The following is a 16251-nucleotide window of genomic DNA, read 5'->3' on the forward strand; positions in this document are numbered from 1 at the left end:
TAATTACGGAATCTTCCTCCTAGATGGCTCTCACAGTAACGTGTGTCCTTCACAAACGTTTCCGTATAGAAATGGTTTTTTGAAGTCATAACACTTACTCTTTTAATTTAAATAATTAAGTTACTATGAATCTTAGTCATTCAAATAGAGACTTAACATTAAATAAGTTTTAGTACTTCATCATCAGCCTATCGGAGCCCGCTGCTGAGCAAAGGCCTCTTCTCACATGGAGAAGGTTAGAGCATTAATCACCACGCTTGCTCAAGACGGGTTGGCGATTTCAGTCTTATAATTTGAAATTATAAGACCAGGTTTCCTCACATTGTTTTCCTTCACCGTCCGTCAGTGGTGTCTAAATATTTTATAGAAAACGTAATTGATTTTGCTAACAAATGGCTCACCGTTTGTTTTCGTTTCACAAAAACTTACAGAATTACAAGTTCTAAGCTTCGCACATTGCAAACACACTTACTGTTCATTAAAATACCAATCAAACAACTTTCCAGTATATGGGTGTACGTATATATATATTTACATACATACATACATTTTGCCAAAAAAAAAACTTTTTATCATATTTTTAGAAAAAAACTTTGTTTTTAGGAATTGTTAAAATAAAAAATGTCACTCCTCATACACTTTATTGATCTCTCGTAGTAATATCGTAAAATCATTTAAATTATATACTAAACCGAACATAAGAAAATTTTGAGCAAAAAATTTTTGTTAATTTCACAGAACAAGTAACGAAAAAAAATATATTATAATTTCCAATAAACTTAAACACGTAATATGTTATTTACAATTACTTAATATATAAGCAATATCAATTCTTATATCTATTACATACAAACTAACACAACACCTTTCACACTATTTATATATATTTTTTTATTTGAAAGCAAAGTGATTTAATTCAGAAGCACACGAACAGTAAATAATTAAAATTAATTTTTTTTTTCTTTCAAAATTTCAATAAAATATTTCGCTATGTTGCATAAAGTCGTCCCATCAGACAATTTTATATCAACTCTATATATATATATAATTAAAATTCTCAATCAAAAATTAATTAAAATCATTTCATTTTTTTGTCATAATCTCATTGTATGAATAATATTTTTTTAATATTTCACTTCAAAATCAATATATACTTATCATGTATGTATGTATATATTTTTTAATTTCTACAAACATGAACATTATCTGATTTAAACCGAAAGTTGAGTGTGTTGATATAAAGAAAAAAAAATATTCTGTTAGAAAAAATATTTTTTTGCTATACGTAATTTTGTAATGTAAAAAAATATTATTAAATATCAACAAAAAATGTAATTAACGGATATAATAAACATTAAAATAAACGGATTTAATAAAAATATGCACACTACTCATGATATTCTCAAACAGCTGATCAACAGACGCCATTATGAGAAACGGCGCCAACTGTCAACGCCATTTTGGAAGACGTTGAATAACCAATTAAAGTTTTTTTTTATTCACACGAGGAAATAATTAATTCATATAATATTTAACACTCGACCGATATTGATGTAACTTTCGTTATATTGTCAACTATATTTCCAAAAATTTTCATTAACAAAATAATATAAAGAACACTGTGTACATCAAGACCGTATTTATTGGTAAAACATAAGCTAAAATGATTTTCATTGGTTATACAGACTACTGTTCCTGAACGGTCGGATTTGTTTCAGCTTGGTGAGTTGTCCGTCAAATTTGATGTCCACATCGCAGTCGCTCAACGGGTGAGAGGTCAGTGAACTGCTGTCGTTCCTGTTGTCTGCTGGGCTCATGGGCGTCACGAACCCGCTGTCAGTCTTCTCCTCTTTGGGCCTCAGGTTCAGAGACATGGATTTCTTGCTCTGGAAAATACTGATGTCGTCCAGATATGATTTAGTCGTTAATTTCTCGTCTAGTTTCCGTAAGTTCTCGTCGAAGTCGTGCTTCAGCTGCCTCTCGAACAACCTCTCTTGCTGTATCTGTTCGTGACTGTCGTTTATGTACCCGGAGGTCCTTTTCCCTAAATCTCTTATAGTCTCGTTGGCTATGTTCTCAATTCTCAAACTGTCTCTCTTTGGTGTTTCTGATTTTTCTTCGAGGACCTTTAGCGGATAATGTTTTTGGACGAGCAGATGTACTGATTGCGATTTCTTGATAGACCTTCGCTCGTCATTTTTCATCGCGTCCAGAACCTCCTCCCTGCTGGTTCTCGCGAACAGGTCCGGAGCGCTGATCCCTTGTTTGTAACTCTTTTTGTCCCCGTCGTCATCGTTGGAAGTGAATTTGGTGATGATTTTTGAGCCGAACGACAGCTTTTTGCAGTACACGTTGGCTATTCTCCTTATCTCGGGCGGCAGGTCCTGTTTGTGGGCGGAGATGTAGCGGCTCAGTAGAGTCAGGTGTTGTTCCATCGTCTTGTTCTGGTTTTCGAGGGTCGTCTGCGTTTTCTGATAGTTTTCTATAGCGTTCATTGCGGACTGGAATATGTGATTTGTAACGGACAAACATTAATGTCGTTGCTGTGAACGTTATTAGAGTCGACCAGAAACTAGGAGTAACAGAGTTGAATAAATTCATATAAAAATATAGAAATATGTAACACACACAGTTTTATACACATTCAGAGCCAGGGCCGCTTAGCATGTACGTATATATTTTTTAATTTTTAACTTATTTACAGCAATTTTTTTATCTGCATACCCAAAAACCGGTATTTTTATACTGATATCAATCGGTAAAGTGCAATGAGCTAAGTATATTATAATATAATGCTCACATCGATCTCCTCCTTCATCCTGGCCGTACTATTCACCAGCTGCCTGTTCTGTTCCGTGAGCAGCGCCAGACGAGGCATTTCTTCTCTCAGCACGCTATATTCCACTTCATACTCTGTCAGCTGACGGCTTATGTCCAGCTTTGCGACCTAACAAACAAATATTTATTGTATAACTAGTTTATGTCCGCGACTTCGCACGGGTTGTCCTTGGAATTGGTTTCAGAGAGACATTTAGGATGTACGCTGATAAAACCGAAAACGTTTAGAACTGGCCAGCTAGAAACATTGCTGATGAAAACTTTTTTTGAATTTCAAATTTAGAACTCTTTGGTAACCTAATGTGGTGTATCGCATTCATCTGTCATTTGTTTTTGTGAATTGGCGGCAAATCTAAAACTCTTGTCACACGTGGAAATTAACCAAACGTGAAAATATTCGGTCAATAATTTAGTTAGATTTTCGTTGTAGGCTTACTAAACAACAAAGCCATGATAGGCTGCGATTAGGATTTCTTAATAAAGCCCCATTTCGTCCCACTATTTACAATTTGTAACGAGTTTAAGCGTGACTGTGGCAATCTCAATGACGATCCGCGTGAGGGCCGTCCTTTAACAGCGAGTACTGAAGATAACGTCAGTGCTGCGACGCATGATAGAGAGAAATAAGAGTTAACCCATCAGCAGATACGAGCAAGCCTGGGCTGGGTATGAGTGAAGTTCCAAAAATATTACACAAACACAAGTATTAAAAAAATATCAATCAATGTGAATAATTTACTTACATATATACGACCGATTAAAATTATCTTTAATACAATGGTTTTTCGAACTCACCATTTTCATGACCTTGTCGTACACTCCTTTGTTCATGTCGGGTAACTTGTGCTTCAGATATTCGGCAGCTTCTTCGCAACTTTCACACAGCATGAGACCGTCTTTGTGCACCGACAGTAGACTCAGGGATAGCGAGAAGACCACGTCGAATGACTCCAAAAATATGAGATCTACGAGATAAAGTAACCTTTGAGCCCATAGAAGATTGCAAAAATTTTTTTTACATGAATAAGATGTATCAAATCTTTGACGCGAGCAGCCATCAAACCCCTAACCTTTAGAATATGATTTCCCAAGAGCAGAAATTTAATATCGAGTCTTAGCTTCATGTTTCTTTGATGTTAAAAACAATTATACACATTATATTCTTGGCAATATTTCCATTTTCAAGGGGTGATTCTCTCAGCATTCCATGGATTCACCGTGCTGGTGGGGGGTCCATCGTAACAGGGAGAGGAGCTCAACAGTGCCTGGGACTTGCGACCCAGGTGTAGGTTTAAGGGGTCCAAGCTCCTCTCTGTCCCTAACCACATTTACAACGAACCTACTAGGGCTGCTGATTTATATAGCCTTAATTTATGGATTATAAAAATTAGACAATTCTCCAAACAGCCTTCATCAGCTCATTTATATTTTCTGGACTAATAATATAATTTTACAGTCCTGATAACAAACTATTGAAAAAATTAAAAAGATTTGTATAGTACAATTCCTATACTTAGGCATATTTTTATATATTACTTTGTCTGTGTGTGTGTGTGTGTGTGTGTGTGTGTGTGACCACTCACCGAACACCCTCACAACGAAACCGAGAGGGAACTGGCTGGTGAAGAGCGTGAGCATCCATGGTGCGGCGTACAGAGCTGGTGAAATGTCCAGCGCTTCCAGGTGACTGTGGAGTTCCGGCTCGCGGTCTCGGACCAGCCGCGACAGCTGGTACAGCTAGAGATGAAGGAAGATAGATCAAGCAACATAAAGTGATTGGAGATGGTTTGACTCTTATTTTTTATAAGTAACTCCCTGGTTATGAGTAATGTTTTCACCAGTTTTTCATAAAAGCATGTCTCAAAAGCAACCTATATATTTAGTGACTGCCAGATAAAGGACAATTCCTACAATTTATATGCAAGATTTTATATAAAAATTATTTAAATATTATATATTTTTGGACTTAACTACCCAAATTAATCGTAATTAATAAATAGCTGAGAATATTTTTTCTGTACACAGACGAGATTCGAACCTTTGACGTTAGATATTAAATTAGTCGGTTTCCCTGACTCTGATTCACGTGGGTTTAAATTGTTTCGTTCAAATGAACCATGGCTCAGCGGTTAAAATGTCTTTGTCAGAGAGTTCTCCGGTTCGATTCCCGATTATGTTTTATCATCGGCCACGATATCATAGACTTTTTCCGAGGCGATCGTATTTTTGAGAATTTTTCTCGACGAATTGACACGAGCCTTTTTTAAACGACTGACAAATTGTGTGGGATCCGACGCGAATGAATTTTTTTGGCATACAAATGTTCATGCAACATTGAACGCGTGGCGGTCCCGCTAATGCCTTAGTTTGCGTCAACCTAACGATAGGCCACGTGACGGTCTTGCACTACTACTCCGCGCATAGCATCAATGGTTTCCGGGTTAACAACAGATTTTGGGCGACCTTCACGAAATTCGTCCTGGAGTGAACTAGGACCTCATCCACCTTCACCAAAATTTCAATTAAACTCATAGAATCACTTGTTGATGCACGTCGAGAGTCGTAAATGACAATTGCACTGAAATGTCCACGATTTTTTCCATTTTCTTGGCCGAAACGAATATTTTGAGTCACTCTAAACAACAGAAATAGCGCCAGTATATCAAAACTATCTGAGTACGTACGAGCTCACTGTTAAACTTCACGGTGAGCTATGAGTCGCCAGCTTGCAGCGCCGGGGATGTCCAGGCACGAAATATAAGAGGCAAAACCGTATACACGGTACATACACCAAACTAACACTTTTAGTACCTGTCTGTTTGTTCCGGCTAATCTCTAAAATTACTGGACCGATTTTGACGGAACTTCATTGGTAAACAGCTGATGTAGTAAGGAGTAACGTGGGTTGCTTTAAAAAACAGCCCTAGTTACTCCTGGTTACAACCAGATCCCGAATACTGATCTCGAAATTTAGCGTCATCACGCGCGGGTGAGTGGTGAGGGGCTTGCGGCGGTTAAAAGTTTCTCCATAGCTTTTTCGCGCAGACGGAGCCGCGGATAACAGGTAGTATAATACGAATTGTAACCAACCTGAACCTGGAGCGCGTTCATGTCGGGCAGGTATTGTTTCCTGATCCCGCGTCGGAACATCAGATGACGAAGAAGAGCAAACGCCTCCGCTTCTTCCATCTGAAATATTTTTATACCAAAACTTCATTTAAACTATCACTTTACTATCAAATATTCTTTAATTTAAAGACGAAAATCAAATCTTACAGATATTATAAAATAAAATCAACTAAAACACAATAACGAGTAAAATCACGATGGCTTAAATGTTAAAACGACTGCATATAACACTGAAAGTCGTGGGTTCGATTTAGACGACTTTTCAAAAATTTATATATGTATGCGTGTGTGTGTGTGTGTGTGTGTGTGTGTGTGTGTGTGTGTGTGTGTGTGTGTGTGTGTGTGTGTGTGTGTGTGTGTGTGTGTGTGTCTGTGTGTGTGTGTGTGTGTGTGTGTGTGTGTGTGTGTGTGTGTGTGTGTGTGTGTGTGTGTGTGTGTATAGCATACATGTAGTAAGAGTATCCCAGCCACAAAGCTCAGTCCCTGGCAGTAGCCCACATCGGGGTCCAACAGGGAGTACGCCTTCAGTATATTGTACAGGGCCAGCTGACCTGGACCCAGGGCTGATGCGAAGTAGGAATGCTTTGGGAACGTCCTGCCTGATGAAGGAGATGAGAATATAATATTATATAAGAAAAAATATTTAGTAGGACATAAACAAAAAAATATCATATATATATATATATATATATATTTTAGTACTTATCACTCATTTTTTATAAATATACTATATATCTCTTATCATGAACACTATAAAAAACATTTTTTTTTATATTTTTACCAAAACCAATAACAAAAATTCAGAAATCATTTTTATTATATATATATATTACTTACCGAGGTCAATCAAAATGGCGTGTTGGTGTTTAGTGAGACCAGATAATAGTGTGGCGTACGGCGTGTTGTATAACGGAAACTGTTTGACATCCGGCGGAGGGATCCGGATGCAGGCTTGTTCAGCCAGGATGTACCAGACGCCGCCTCTAGACATGCGAGGAACGCCTGGGGACAGATGTATGTCAAGCTATATACAGAAATGCTTTTAAGACTTAAAATTATGAAACTGGATTTTTTTGTTATTTTTTTCAAATGAAAAGTATATCAGTTGTTTGCATTTGAGATATACTAAATTACTGTTTTATACTTATATAAATATATATGTAAGTTAAATTATTGGACATTCAAAAAAAAATCTTTGAACAGTAAATATATAATGTAATTTGATATAAAAAAAAAATTTAATAATTTATGTTAGGTTACTTTTAATATTTGGCAAAGAAAGCTTTACATAAATGTATCTCGAATAATAGTGATTTGATAATCGTAAGCACTTATATATATATATCAAACGAATCTTAAAAGACTTATCTTAAGAATAGAAGTTTATGTTACCTTGTCTCACAGCCTGCGTGAGCATGTGTCTATCAATTTTGGCGACCGGATGAGATCTGTCTCGGGACAACAGATCGTCCCACATGAGCGACACGCCGGGAGCACAAGCGTCAAGCTCAGTGTATTCTAGCTTTATGCGCCGAACAGCCGATGATTCCTCGCCCTCTGTTAATGGATTTTTTTTACAATTACATCGATATTTAGATAGAGTTTCATCAATCAATAGATAATTTTTTTTTTTTGGTATTTTTTTTTTATTAAATCGTAATAAAATATGATTGATTTTATACATATTTGGACAAGTTCATGTGAAAATATATATATCAGTATAAGCTGTCTGGTCAACATAACATTGGTAGAAATAGTAACTAATCCAAACTTATTATTTTATTTATTCTCTGTGTTCTTCTCACACATACCTCTCAGTCTCTGGTTTTCTTTTTCCATCCTCACCAGCAGCAAGGTCTGGTCGATGGCCATCTTCCACAGCTGTCTCAATTCTTCTCTCGACCGTCTCGTCGTCCGTGACGACCGTTGGTTTGATTGACTGAGATCTGTAATATACAAAAATTTATATATTTATATCGAAATCATTTTATAATAACTTATATAGTTAGAATGATTGTTATAAAAACTATTTTTTGTTGATTGCACTATTATTCGATCTATCCGGTAAGTTTATGGAAAAAAAAATCACTATAATACATTAATAATTAATAATTTATATTTTATTGTCTGTAATTATTACTATATATATATGTATATATATATATAATTTCTAAAACATAATATCGTCTATGTAACCTTCTTGTTCTATGTTCGGTTGTAAAACTTTCTCATATATCGCCTGGCGCCATGTTGAATCTTTTTCGTTATTTCCGACAGCTGATGTGCGGCTGTCGCTCACTTTTAGGAAGCTGTAACAAAATATATAAAAATATAAAGATCATTTAAGGTCATGAGGCATTTGGTGAAAGCCACAAGTCGCATCTACGACAACTTGATTACTATAAGAAATGACATTGATGGTATAAAAATTAGCAATAATTTTACAAGATTTAAATTATTTAATGATTTACTAATAATACATTCTATTACAGTTCCTGTTTTATATTTGATGTCAACAACGGTCCTATTTTTAAATAAATCCAAAAGAAACTAGTATTATATTAATATTACGTCTATTATTAATTTTTCAGGATATACTCACATGTCCATCATGGGGCTATTGACAGCTTTTGAGTCTTCTTTGTTATCATTTGTGTCATCTGGCGTAACAATATCTTTCGTAGTTGTTGGTTCTGTGTTAAAATACATAAAAAATATTTTGCTATATTAATGTAGATATATATATATTTTTTCCAGAGGGTGTCCTACTAAGTATTTTTCCGATATTTAGCCTTGGGCATACGGGTACGCGACCCCGGATCCTCGAGCCACCACTTTCATACCTCTATCCTCAGTCCATGAAGGTGGTGTCCTGTACCTCCCCTCATTCCCCTTCCTAACCTCTTTCCCCCATTCTCTATCTTTTCCTTTCCTGGTTTTACCCGTAAAACGGGGTTTTGGAGGTCAGACGGCAGTCGCTCCGTTAAAACCACTCCCGCCACTCTTATGGTTGCAAAAGTTTATGGACTGGGTACGGCTAGGGCGTCGCCGATAAAGGACGCGCAGGCACATCGCCCTACACCTGCGATAAGTGGGCAAGGGCTACCGTGTCAAGTACGGGCACGGCTAAAGACGTTAGTACCCCAAAGGAAACTCCGCTTTGCAACGTGTAATATTGGCTCTCTAACCGGACGATGCAGAGAACTCGCAGATGTACTCATGAGACGTCGGGTCCAGTGTGCGTTCCTCCAGGAAACTCGCTGGAAGGGCAATAAGTCTCGGAACATCGGACAGGGTTACCGGCTGATATACACTGGGTCGCCTTCAGGTAAAGCTGGTGTAGCGGTAGTGCTATCTGAGGAGCTTCGGAATGGTCTTCTTGAAGTTGATCGTCGCTGCGAACGCCTGATGCGGGTGCGGGTACTGGTCGAGGGAGTGATTACTAACTTGATCAGTGCTTATACTCCTCAGGCTGGATGTAGCGGGTCCGAAAAAGAGTCATTCTGGGAGCAATTTGAAGAGGTTCTACGTGCTATACCAGCTGCTGAAGTAATCATAGTTGGGGGGGACTTAAATGGCCACGTAGGTAGGGCTGCGGAAATGTTTGACCGTGTACACGGTGGTTTTGGTTATGGTCGCCGCAATGCAGAGGGAGAAAATATTCTCAGAACCTGTATTGCGTCTGACTTAGCCGTCGTGAACACGTTCTTCCAAAAGACTCCACAGCACCTGATCACGTATAAGAGCGGGTCCCACTCAACCCAAATAGATTATCTGCTGACCAGACGGTGTCATATCAGCAAGGTGACTAACTGTAAAGTCATTCCTGGTGAAAGCCTGACGGCCCAACATCGACTTCTTGTCATGGACTATGTCGTTACCCCGAAAAAGAAAGTGGCCGAGAAACGTAAGCCTCGCATCAGGTGGTGGTTGCTGAATGGAACGATGCAGACCAGCTTTCGGGCAGAGGTTGAGAGTCAAAATCTGTCGACTAATACCGAAACTGCTCAGGAAGTTTGGGATCGAGCCCAGTCAGCAATTATCACAGCAGGTAAACGAGTTCTAGGCCTTTCTAAGGGAGGACGGGTCATTGACAAGGAGACATGGTGGTGGATTGACGAAGTGCAGGAGGTGATTCGTGAAAAGAAGACTGCCTTTAAGAAGTGGCAGCAATCAAACTCTCCTGAAGACAGACTAGAGTACATAGCAGCGAAACGTGCCAGTAAAAGGGCTGTTGCCAGAGCCCGCAGTGATAGGTTATCACCATTATATGATACACTTGAAACTGCGGAGGGGCAGAAGCTCATTTACAAATTGGCACGAGCTCGGGATAAGGCGACGCAAGATATCGCAAAATGTCTTAGCGTCAAAGATTCCCAAGGCACGTTGCTGTGTAATCATGCCTCTGTGAAGGAGAGATGGAGATGCTACTTCAAGGAGTTGCTAAATACTCAGCACCCGTGCAGTCTTCCAACCGAAATACCTCCTAATCTTGGACTTATTGCTCCGATAACACCTGACGAAACTCGGAATTGTCTTCGACGCATGAAGACTCGGAAAGCGGTGGGACCTGACGATATTCCGATCGAAGCGTGGAAATCATTGGGCTCTCTTGGTGTGCTCATACTGACGGACCTTTTTAACCGCGTCTTGAACACTGGGTCTATGCCACATCAGTGGCGTTATAGTTACATTACCCCTATATACAAAGGCAGGGGCAGTGTTCAAGACTGTGGTAGTTATAGGGGCGTTAAGATCATGAGTCATACCATGAAGCTCTTTGAGCGTATGATCGACCTCAGGCTCCGCCGAGAGTGTACTGTCTCGGAATGTCAATATGGATTTCAGCCAGGATCGAGCACCTTGGACGCCATCTTTGCCATCAGAACTCTGATGGAGGCATACAGGGAAAAAAGGAGAGCTCTGCATGTCGCATTCCTAGATCTGCAGAAGGCCTTTGACTGCGTTCCTCGTCAATGTATCTGGTGGGCATTGCGATTCAAAGGCGTCCCTGAGGCCTATATTGACATCATTAGAGACATGTACCGCGATTCCGTTTCAATGGTTAGGACTGCTGTTGGCGATACAAAACCCTTTCCGATCTCAGTAGGGGTTCACCAAGGCTCGGCTCTTAGCCCCTTCTTGTTCAATGTAGTGCTGGACACTGTCTCGGCTAACATCCAGGACCAGCCTCCATGGCTGATGATGTATGCCGATGACATAGCGCTCATTGATGAGAGCCGGTTGACGCTAGAGCGAAGAGTGAACCTCTGGAAGGGTACGCTTGAGAACGGTGGTCTTAAACTAAATGTGACGAAGACCGAGTACATGGCTTGCGGAAGCCCGGACTCTTGCACTATCCATATAGGTCCTGAACCAGCCGTTAAGTCGGAAAAGTTCAGGTACCTTGGATCTATTCTGCATGAGTCCGGAGGCATCGATCACGATGTCCAAGCCCGGATCAGCGCTGCTTGGGCGAAATGGCGTGAGGTCACAGGTGTGGTCTGCGATCGCAGAATACCTACCAAGCTCAAGGGAATAATATACAAGAGCATAATCCGACCGGTTCTCTTATATGGAAGCGAATGTTGGCCAACACTGTCCAGGCACACTCAGGAGCTTCACGTCACGGAGATGAAGATGCTGAGGTGGATGTGTGGCGTAACGCGAGCTGACCGTATACGTAACACATTTATCCGAGGTAGTCTTGGAGTCCGTGACGTAGCGGATAAGCTTCAAGAGAGTCGCCTGAGATGGTATGGTCACGTTGCACGCCGGCCTGAGAACTACGTCGGAAAAATTTGCCTTGATATGTCAGTCCCTGGAGCAAGACCCCCAGGACGCCCAAGAAAGCGATGGCTGGACACCGTGAAACAGGATATGAGAGCCAATGGACTTACCACCGCGGATGCTAAAGATCGTGCAAAGTGGAGGAGTTTAAGCAGGAAGGCAGACCCTGGCTAATGCTGGGATAATTGCCAGGATGAAGAAGAATGTAGATATATATATATATATATATATATATCTCATCAATACTAGGGCGTATTGATGAGTTGGGTGAAAATTATTGACATTATAATACTAGTGTACAAGTTATAGCATATTTGGACAGGTCATTGCTTGAGGATACGGATACAAAATTTCATAATGATATTAGAGTTAGTGTTAGTGTGAGCATTTTCAGTAATTTAGATCGGGCAATTCGTTTTTTCGCTGTGAAGATGTAAAAAAGTGAATTTCGTGTATTGATATAACAATATCACATTATTTATTACGTCAAAAACCAATACTCCATCGAAAAAATCTTTTCATAAGAATTATGGCGAACCTTCTCCGTCACAAGATGATTAACAAATGTTTTACTGATTTTCGTTGTGGTAGGACAAGCACGGAAGACCCTCCTCGCTAAGGTGGTCCAATCGAAGTGACCACTTCAAAAATGCTCCCGAATATCAGAGTTATATATTGAGAGATCGAAGAATGAAGTTGAAATAAATAGGGAGCACTCTAAACATTTCATTTGAACGAGTTTTCAACATCATGCATGAACATTTGCATACGAAAAACTTTTCTGCCAGATGGGTGCCGCGTTTGTGAACAGAAAACCAAAAACGTGAAGGAGTAACACTCTCCCAGGCTAATTTGCGGCTTTTTGGACAAAATCCAAATGAGTTTTTGCGCTATTTCATCACTGTTGATGAAACATGGATTTATTTTTACACACTAAGAGACAAAAAACCAATCATAACAGTGAGTGGAAGCCAGTGGCAGTGCTCAATAGGCCAAGGTGGTGCCTTCAGCAGGTAAAGTTAAGGCTGCGGTTTTCTGGGATGTACAAGGTGCAATCCTAATCGATTGATACCAAAACGGGTAAACCCTAAACGGAGAGTATTATTCTACAGTCTTGGATCAGTTAAATCAAGAAATCAAACCAAAAGGCCTCATCTCGCCAAGAAGAAAGTTCTGTTTCAGGACGATTATGCCGTTTACCATTCTTCTACCACAACAACGGTCAAGTTGGTGTTACGCTACGTAACGCTTGCTCATCCACCATATCTTCTTGACCTGGCACCCAGCGACTTTTTTCTCGAAACATGAAAAAATGTCTTGATGGACGAAGATTTCAAACGGATTTAGAAGTGAACTCCGAAATTAATGCCTATTTTGAATGCCGTGGGAAAGATTGCTACAAAGAGGAGATCAAAACACTCCGGTATAATTATACCAGATTTGTGTAGCAATACAGGGTGATTACATTGAAAAAAGACATTATTTCCCGTTAAACTACCCTCCTGTATATGAGTACAATTTTAATTTTTTTATCAGAGAAAATTATATAATGAAAAAAGAAATTGTCATAGCTGTAATTATGTGTTGCATCGTCACATACCGTAACCAGGTGAGGTTGCTTTCCTCTGGTTGTCCGGTGACTCAGGATGATCCGACTCTGAACTCGGTCGGGCTGGACTCAGAGAAATATCCTTGAAAATATCAATTATATATATACATATATATACTTATCATCTTTCAAGTCGGTTAACTACGGCTATGCTGACCTTCCGCGGGAGTTGCAGTAGATTCCCTTCATCCTTGCTCTGTCTCCTCTTCAGCAGATGATCGAAACCACTCGACAGAGAACGCTTTGCTTTCATAAATATTGTGCTACCTCCGAGATATTGATTGAGGAACTCCGACCTGAATGTAAAATTTATATAAAGCTATGTACACACATATAAACTTTATCCATTTCCACAATCACATGGCCGTATGGATCTCTTCCACTGCACTGTATACTACTTATCATTTATTTATTACGTTCTTTTCCACACGCGTCACTACACTCGTATACACCCACCTGTTCTCAGCCGTGTCGTGTACATGTCTTTTCTGTTTGGACTCGCAGTGAGCTCTCAACAACATCATTAAGAAAGCGTTGTGTTCGCTCACCTTTAAATAAATATAAGCAATGAATATACGTCTTTGACTAAAGCTACGTTTTAGGGACAGGTACAGACGGGATGAAAGCATAGTTTAATTTTTGAATTAACAATGTATTCAAAACGAAATTTAAAAAAAAAACTCATAAAAAAATCTACCGTCTCATCTCAAAGTTAGCTATCATAAGACTTATTCGTTTTCTGTCATTAATGTATACCTCATACATGTGGTTAGTTCCACCTTGATACTTCGTGATGATGATTTCCTGTTCATCATCAGGCAGCTGTTCTATGCGACGGAGTATGAACGCGTGGGTCTTTTTTTCGTTCATACCTTAAACACCAATTACGAATATGAGAAAGAATTTAATACACAAAAACATTCCTTGGGGAAACCCTTAACGAATTGTAACGAAACTTATGAGAAGCAGGTAAAACATAGTTTCAGTATTTTATTATTTTACTTATTTCGTATTGGCATTAGTAAATTTGTTTTTAGGGTTTTAAATAAAACTTGTGTCGTTACTAATATTTGCTGGATACTAAGGCTACATTATGTTCAGAAATTTTACCCTACCTTCAATATCATGACACAGTCTGTGGTACCACAACATCGGACAGTGTTCGCAGGTCATGTTAGGGGATTTGTCCCGTGATTTTTTTAACAACTCAGCGTGAGCTACGAACGCTTGTTTGATGGCTGTTAAAGCAAAATATAATTAATATGAATATATTAACCAATTGTAGTTACGTCATCACCTATAAAGGGTTGAAAAATTTAAATGTCCTCACCACTGACTACTTCGTTGGCGACGGAGTCACTCTCGCATTTGAACACGTAACAAGCGTAGCTCTCGTTAGTCTCCCTACACACGAATCCGAAGTGCTCTCTATTACTTCTACCTAGCACACAACTAGCGACATCTTTGAATGCTCTGTGTAAAAGTATTTGTTTCCTATCTGGGCTTATTAGACGGAGTTCTGATCTAGCAACCTGGAAATATCGAGTCTAAAATAATCTCATTATATTACCGAAGAACTAAACGGTATTATTTCAAATAATTATATATTATGTAGGAATATCGACAATTATATGAAGAAATTTTTGATATATTTTTGCGGCGGAGGGACAGCTATAAAACAAAAAGCAGATTTTTTTGAAAAAAAAACAACAAATTCAGCGTTTGAAAGCGTTATAGCTGTCTGTACGTCAACAAAATCAGATATATAAACTCCTATTGTTAATGAAAATTTATCAGTACCTGAAATAGCATAGTCCTATTCTGTTCCCCGATCAAGTGAGCGATCGGGGTTTTCAAACTCAAAGCACCAATGGAAGCAGATCTGTCTCTCAGGAAGGGCTTGTTATCGGGTAATTGTTTTTTCTCTTTATTCGGCTTCCTCGGTATTTCACCGAAACTAAATTGCTCAACCTTAGTTTGTTCGTCTGATTGTTTGTTAGTGACTTCCAAAGGTTTATTTAACAGTGGATCAGCTAATTTGTTATTTACAAGATCGTTTTCTTTAGGAGGTTCGGTATCTTTCCCTGTCTTGGCAGCATCATTGCCATCTAAGTTGTCCTGTTTCTCTTCATCCTCAGTTACGGTGCCCAAATTATTTTTCGTCACATTTATAACAACTACAGCCGGTTCCAAAGGTACCATCTTTTTGACACTCTCAACTCTTTCTTTGGTAAATACATCAAATTCTTCATCAACCTCACTGCTTTCTTGTTTTTTAAGATTCTCAGCACTTTTCCAAGCAACATTCTTATCTGGCTCTAATGGTGTGCTACTTGGCATTATGTAGTTGGTTTTTCTAAATTCCTCTAAAGCCTTTTCGGGTGATGTTCTTGACGAATCATTACTATCCTGGGAAACCTATAATTTATTAATTTAGCTATAAATTTACGGATGATAAAAGTTAAGTTAAGCAATAGTTGAGAAATTTTACCCCACTGGAAGACAACAAACTGTGCCGTCTGCTAGTCCTTGCTTTCTCAGCCTCGTGCTGAGCGAATTTGATTAACGCATCATCTATCAAGGATTCGGGCACTTTTCTTTGCGATATTCTCACTTTTCCGATGTATAAAACCTAAATAAAATATTTCCATATATTATATACGTTATATATTTCTTATTGACTCCGCAAAAAAATCTTACCTCAAAAAAATGTGAATCAGACGGAGATAAATCAGCGCATAGTGATGTTAGTGCTGAAGCGTTGCTCAAACTTCTAACAAGTCCAGATTCGTTTGTCCTAAATTTGATTAGAATATGGTAAATAAAATAAACATTCTTTGTATTGAAAGATAATTGTTATATAATAAGTTAAATATAAATTGCTT

The 16251-nt window shown here is 38.8% G+C and overlaps 1 protein-coding gene across 3 annotated transcripts in view; it reads right to left on the reverse strand.

Moving 5' to 3' along the window:
- Nucleotides 1-624: 624 nt before the first annotated feature.
- The window catches only part of LOC116776698 (TBC1 domain family member 1), a 41291-nt gene continuing 25664 nt past the window's right edge, over nucleotides 625-16251 (reverse strand). For all 3 annotated transcript variants that reach the window (XM_061525686.1, XM_061525687.1, XM_032669954.2), the window contains 20 exons: nucleotides 16067-16163; nucleotides 15858-15998; nucleotides 15167-15784; nucleotides 14697-14898; nucleotides 14482-14604; nucleotides 14123-14238; nucleotides 13823-13914; nucleotides 13524-13662; nucleotides 13358-13448; nucleotides 8570-8660; nucleotides 8164-8276; nucleotides 7779-7913; nucleotides 7360-7524; nucleotides 6805-6969; nucleotides 6415-6566; nucleotides 5929-6027; nucleotides 4422-4575; nucleotides 3634-3803; nucleotides 2801-2947; nucleotides 625-2501 (listed from right to left, as the gene is read on the reverse strand). In XM_061525686.1, the coding sequence (XP_061381670.1) occupies nucleotides 1671-2501; nucleotides 2801-2947; nucleotides 3634-3803; nucleotides 4422-4575; nucleotides 5929-6027; nucleotides 6415-6566; nucleotides 6805-6969; nucleotides 7360-7524; nucleotides 7779-7913; nucleotides 8164-8276; nucleotides 8570-8660; nucleotides 13358-13448; nucleotides 13524-13662; nucleotides 13823-13914; nucleotides 14123-14238; nucleotides 14482-14604; nucleotides 14697-14898; nucleotides 15167-15784; nucleotides 15858-15998; nucleotides 16067-16163 (3841 nt within the window). In that variant the 3' untranslated portion in view covers nucleotides 625-1670. The remainder of the gene's footprint in view (nucleotides 2502-2800; nucleotides 2948-3633; nucleotides 3804-4421; nucleotides 4576-5928; nucleotides 6028-6414; nucleotides 6567-6804; nucleotides 6970-7359; nucleotides 7525-7778; nucleotides 7914-8163; nucleotides 8277-8569; nucleotides 8661-13357; nucleotides 13449-13523; nucleotides 13663-13822; nucleotides 13915-14122; nucleotides 14239-14481; nucleotides 14605-14696; nucleotides 14899-15166; nucleotides 15785-15857; nucleotides 15999-16066; nucleotides 16164-16251) is intronic.

Source organism: Danaus plexippus, chromosome 30 (assembly GCF_018135715.1).
Source record: "Danaus plexippus chromosome 30, MEX_DaPlex, whole genome shotgun sequence".
Taxonomy (NCBI): domain Eukaryota; kingdom Metazoa; phylum Arthropoda; class Insecta; order Lepidoptera; family Nymphalidae; genus Danaus; species Danaus plexippus.